The 3,708-nt window shown below is 43.0% G+C and overlaps 1 gene segment (V, D, J or C); it reads right to left on the reverse strand.

Annotated features, from left to right (window-relative positions):
* Nucleotides 1-2,968: 2,968 nt before the first annotated feature.
* Nucleotides 2,969-3,450, reverse strand: LOC142219214 (immunoglobulin kappa variable 6-21-like). The segment is given in 2 exon segments: nucleotides 2,969-3,276; nucleotides 3,402-3,450. Coding segments are annotated over 2 exon segments (357 nt in total).
* Between the last annotated feature and the right edge of the window lie 258 nt (nucleotides 3,451-3,708).

A 3,708-nucleotide genomic window follows, 5' to 3' on the forward strand; every position in this document is an offset into this window, starting at 1 on the left:
ATACTTTATGGTATATTTTTTTATTTGTACTTCGTCCTATACTGGGACTTGATCACTATAGGTGACAATTGGCTGTATAATACACTGCAGTCTGTATTGCTATGTATTAGACTTCACTAAGTAAATCTATCTCACCTCTGGCTGAGTCTTTTCACTTTCCTTTTGATGATGACATAAGGACCCTCAGTAACCCCCCTATAACCATGACAATACATCAGCAACCCTGCTTATAGGGAAGCAGTCAGGCCCCTTACATGGCAGAATCAATAGTAATTGTGGCATGTAAGGGGTTAAATGGATGCACACAGTGTTTTTATGGATCACAGCCATTGGATCAGAATATCTGCTGTATCTAAGGGTGCGTTCACACTACCGTCAGTGTCCAACAGGTAGTGTCCACTCCTAGTGTCCGTTCAAAATCTGGCACGGACATTAGGAGCGGACACTAGCTGTGTCCGTGACACTTGTCATTCATTTAAATGGTGATCGGGTGCCTTCTTTTGCACTCCGTGCCCTTCCTTCACCGTCCGCACGTAAAGATGTCCGACTTTTCAAGCAGAAAGAAAAACCCGACATGTAGGTTTTTTCTGTCCACTTGAAAAGCCGCACATCTTTACAAGCGGACAGTGAAGGAAGGGCACGGAGTGCAGAAGAAGGCACCCAATTGCCATTTAAATGAATGAAAAGTGTCACAGACACAGCTAGTGTCCACTCCTAATGTCTGTGCGAGATTTTGAACGGACACTAGGAGCGGACACTACCTGTCGGACACTGATGGTAGTGTGAATGCCCCCTAACAAGAGAGAAAACACATACAAGCTCATGGCAGATAGAGAAATACTAGAAATCATAGCAACTAAAAAAGAAAGAATCACAGACACACTGCAGGATCATTTAGTTCTCTGTGTGGAGCGATGTTTATAATACAGCCGAATGTGGTTGGAGGATACGAGGAGGGGGTCACAGCATGTATATATAACAGGCAGAAACGTTTTTTTGCAGAGGCGGGGGACATATGCAGCGATCATGATAACATGTGGCAGTTCCTTTGGTAGGTGGTGAGATCTCATGCTTACAGCTGATAGTTCGGTGTCGTGCATCAGCACTATTGTCCATTAACCACAAAAAATGCCCCAAATGTCCTTCATCAAAAGCCGTCCTCCTTTCTTCTTACCACTGTGTTCTACTGCCCAAAGAAATCTGAAGCCATCCATGTATACATGGTGCTGCTCTCTTTCCAAGCTTCCATAAACTCATGAGGTAGGTGGGTAATGGTTCCCAGGTTGTAATAGAGTCCCACGTGTCCACAGTAAAAGAAAGAAATACCAGTCAGCTGTAGCATCTTCACACATCAGCAATAGACTCCAGAAATCATCTCCTTGAAAGAAGTCCACACTTCCATGTAGGTTTCTCCTCCATTCCGCATGGTGTCCATGCTGTCCTAGCTGGGGGGGATGGTAACAGGCACATGTGCACACAGGAAATTCCAGCTGATTCAGGTCTTGAGTCTTGTCCATGCTTAACAACAGAAACAAAACGAAAAAAAAAAATACTCCACATGGTCTTCTATTTGATTTATAGTTGCTAATTCATAGTGCTAGTTTGCTTGGTTAGAGGATTCTTGAAGATACAGACAAAAAGAGTGAAAAAGGAAGATAAAGTTTGCTCTCAGCTTGGAGCTTTGTATCGAGGCAGCCACTCAGTGCGGCGCCATCTTTATTAATAGGCTATCTCTGAACCTGTAATAACCAGATAACCATCAGGCGGCTGCAACTGAGAACCTGCTAGTCGGGAGGAGACTAAACCTTTCATTACAAATATTCTGTAGTGTCAGGATTTATATGGATGGGGGGGATTTATCAGACTTCTGCAATTTATGCCACAAAATGGTGCCAGTTATAGCTGAAATCTACGCCAGCTCCAGCCTGAGGGAGTTTTAGGCATCTGACTCATGTTTGTGTAACATCATTGGTGTCCGGCATCTACACCACACACTGATCAGATTGTACAAACAGATGGCGCCATCTACTGTATAGAGTACATATCAGGTACTACAACTCCTATTCACTTTATACACCCATCAGAGCCAGGAGAACTGAGACTACTAAAGCTGGAGACGTCTGAGTATTCCTGACCATGTCATGTGTCCGCTCTCACAGATAATATATTGTAGTGTATTGTATTACTATCTACTTTATTCATTATTTCTGTGTTATATTTTCTTACTTTGGGGTAACATTTTGGAAACTTCAGGACTAATGAAGACGTTTCCATAGGGTTACGGCTTCACCTTGTAATATTTCCTCTTTCTGATGGCGGCTCTGGTGAGGATGACTGCAGCACCTATACTGAGCTGAGCAAGTGCTGTGTGCTCTGGTGCTGCCGTCTTGTGGCCGTATGAGGCATTACAAGCACCTGAGGATTGTGTCTGGGCACATGGCAGGATTACACATATGACATCACAGGGAAGAGAAGTGATGTCATGTTTCCAGAGAGATAAAGCTTGTATGTGGATTATACAGATATTGATGATGGTCAGAACTAAATGGTCTACTAAATGTCCTCTATGTGTAAAGGTGAGACTTGCTCATGCTCACTACTCTGCCACTGACCTCTAGGACTTTCTTCATGATGAAATGATGAGATGTTTGTCCTCTAGGGATAAGTATATACACTATAGAGGGGCAGCAGCTGGCGGGATTGTCTTACAGTATACCATGTGTCAGTAAGAGTCATACAAGGAGGTTTTATGATAAAGCACATCTGGGATCGCACTGCCATTACTTCTGCTTCCTGGATTTGTCTGTGACAGATGTATATGAAGAGTTTACATAGAATATTCCCCGAGGAATAAGATCATCATTGTAAATAACCACAGAACACTCTGTTACTTCTATCTTCTATCTATTACATTCTAACATAGACATGTAATGGGGAAAGAGGAAGGAGGTTTTTGTACGGCTCTGTATCACTGTGTGTAAGGTGTGCTATAACTCTGCATACAGTAATAATCTGCTGCATCTTCTTCTGTCACTGGTGAGATTGTAAGAGTGAAATCTGTTCCTTCCCCAGATCCAGTGAACCTCTCTGGGACTCCTGTCCATCTCTCATCTGCTAACTTGATAAGAAGTTTTGGAGATTTTCCTGATTTCTGTTGGTACCAGTGTAAGTTGTAGCCAATATCTTCACTGGCTGTAACTGAGATGGTGACTGAATCTCCGGAGGACACAGAGATAGAACCTGGAGTCTGAGTCAGCACAATCTCTCCACAGGATCCTGAGGATTAGAAGAGACATATTCATTATTGATACATGTCGGGATCTGTTCCTAGAAATCCTGATCTGATGATGGATCCCACTGTATAGATTTCTCTACACACAATCCTGATCCAAATCTCTCACCCTGAATAGAAATGAAGATCACAGCCAGCAGATAACTGTCAGAAACCATCTTGATGTTTGTGGAGTGTCAGATACAAAGTATAAGATGAGACAATGTGTAGAATGAGATGTATATAGAGAGTGACAGGGGGAGGTGACAGGAGACCCCCAGAGACTGGCTATGGAAATAAGAGACAGATAGACAAATTCTGGTTTCCGCTCTCAGACCTTTCAGCAGCAGTTTCCAGCAGTCGGCAGGAGATATAAGAGCAGAGAACTGAAAACCTGTTTATTCTTCATCAGGAGTTTTCTTTGATAACTGAGAAGA

The sequence above is a fragment of the Leptodactylus fuscus genome, chromosome 1 (assembly GCF_031893055.1).
Source record: "Leptodactylus fuscus isolate aLepFus1 chromosome 1, aLepFus1.hap2, whole genome shotgun sequence".
NCBI lineage: Eukaryota > Metazoa > Chordata > Amphibia > Anura > Leptodactylidae > Leptodactylus > Leptodactylus fuscus.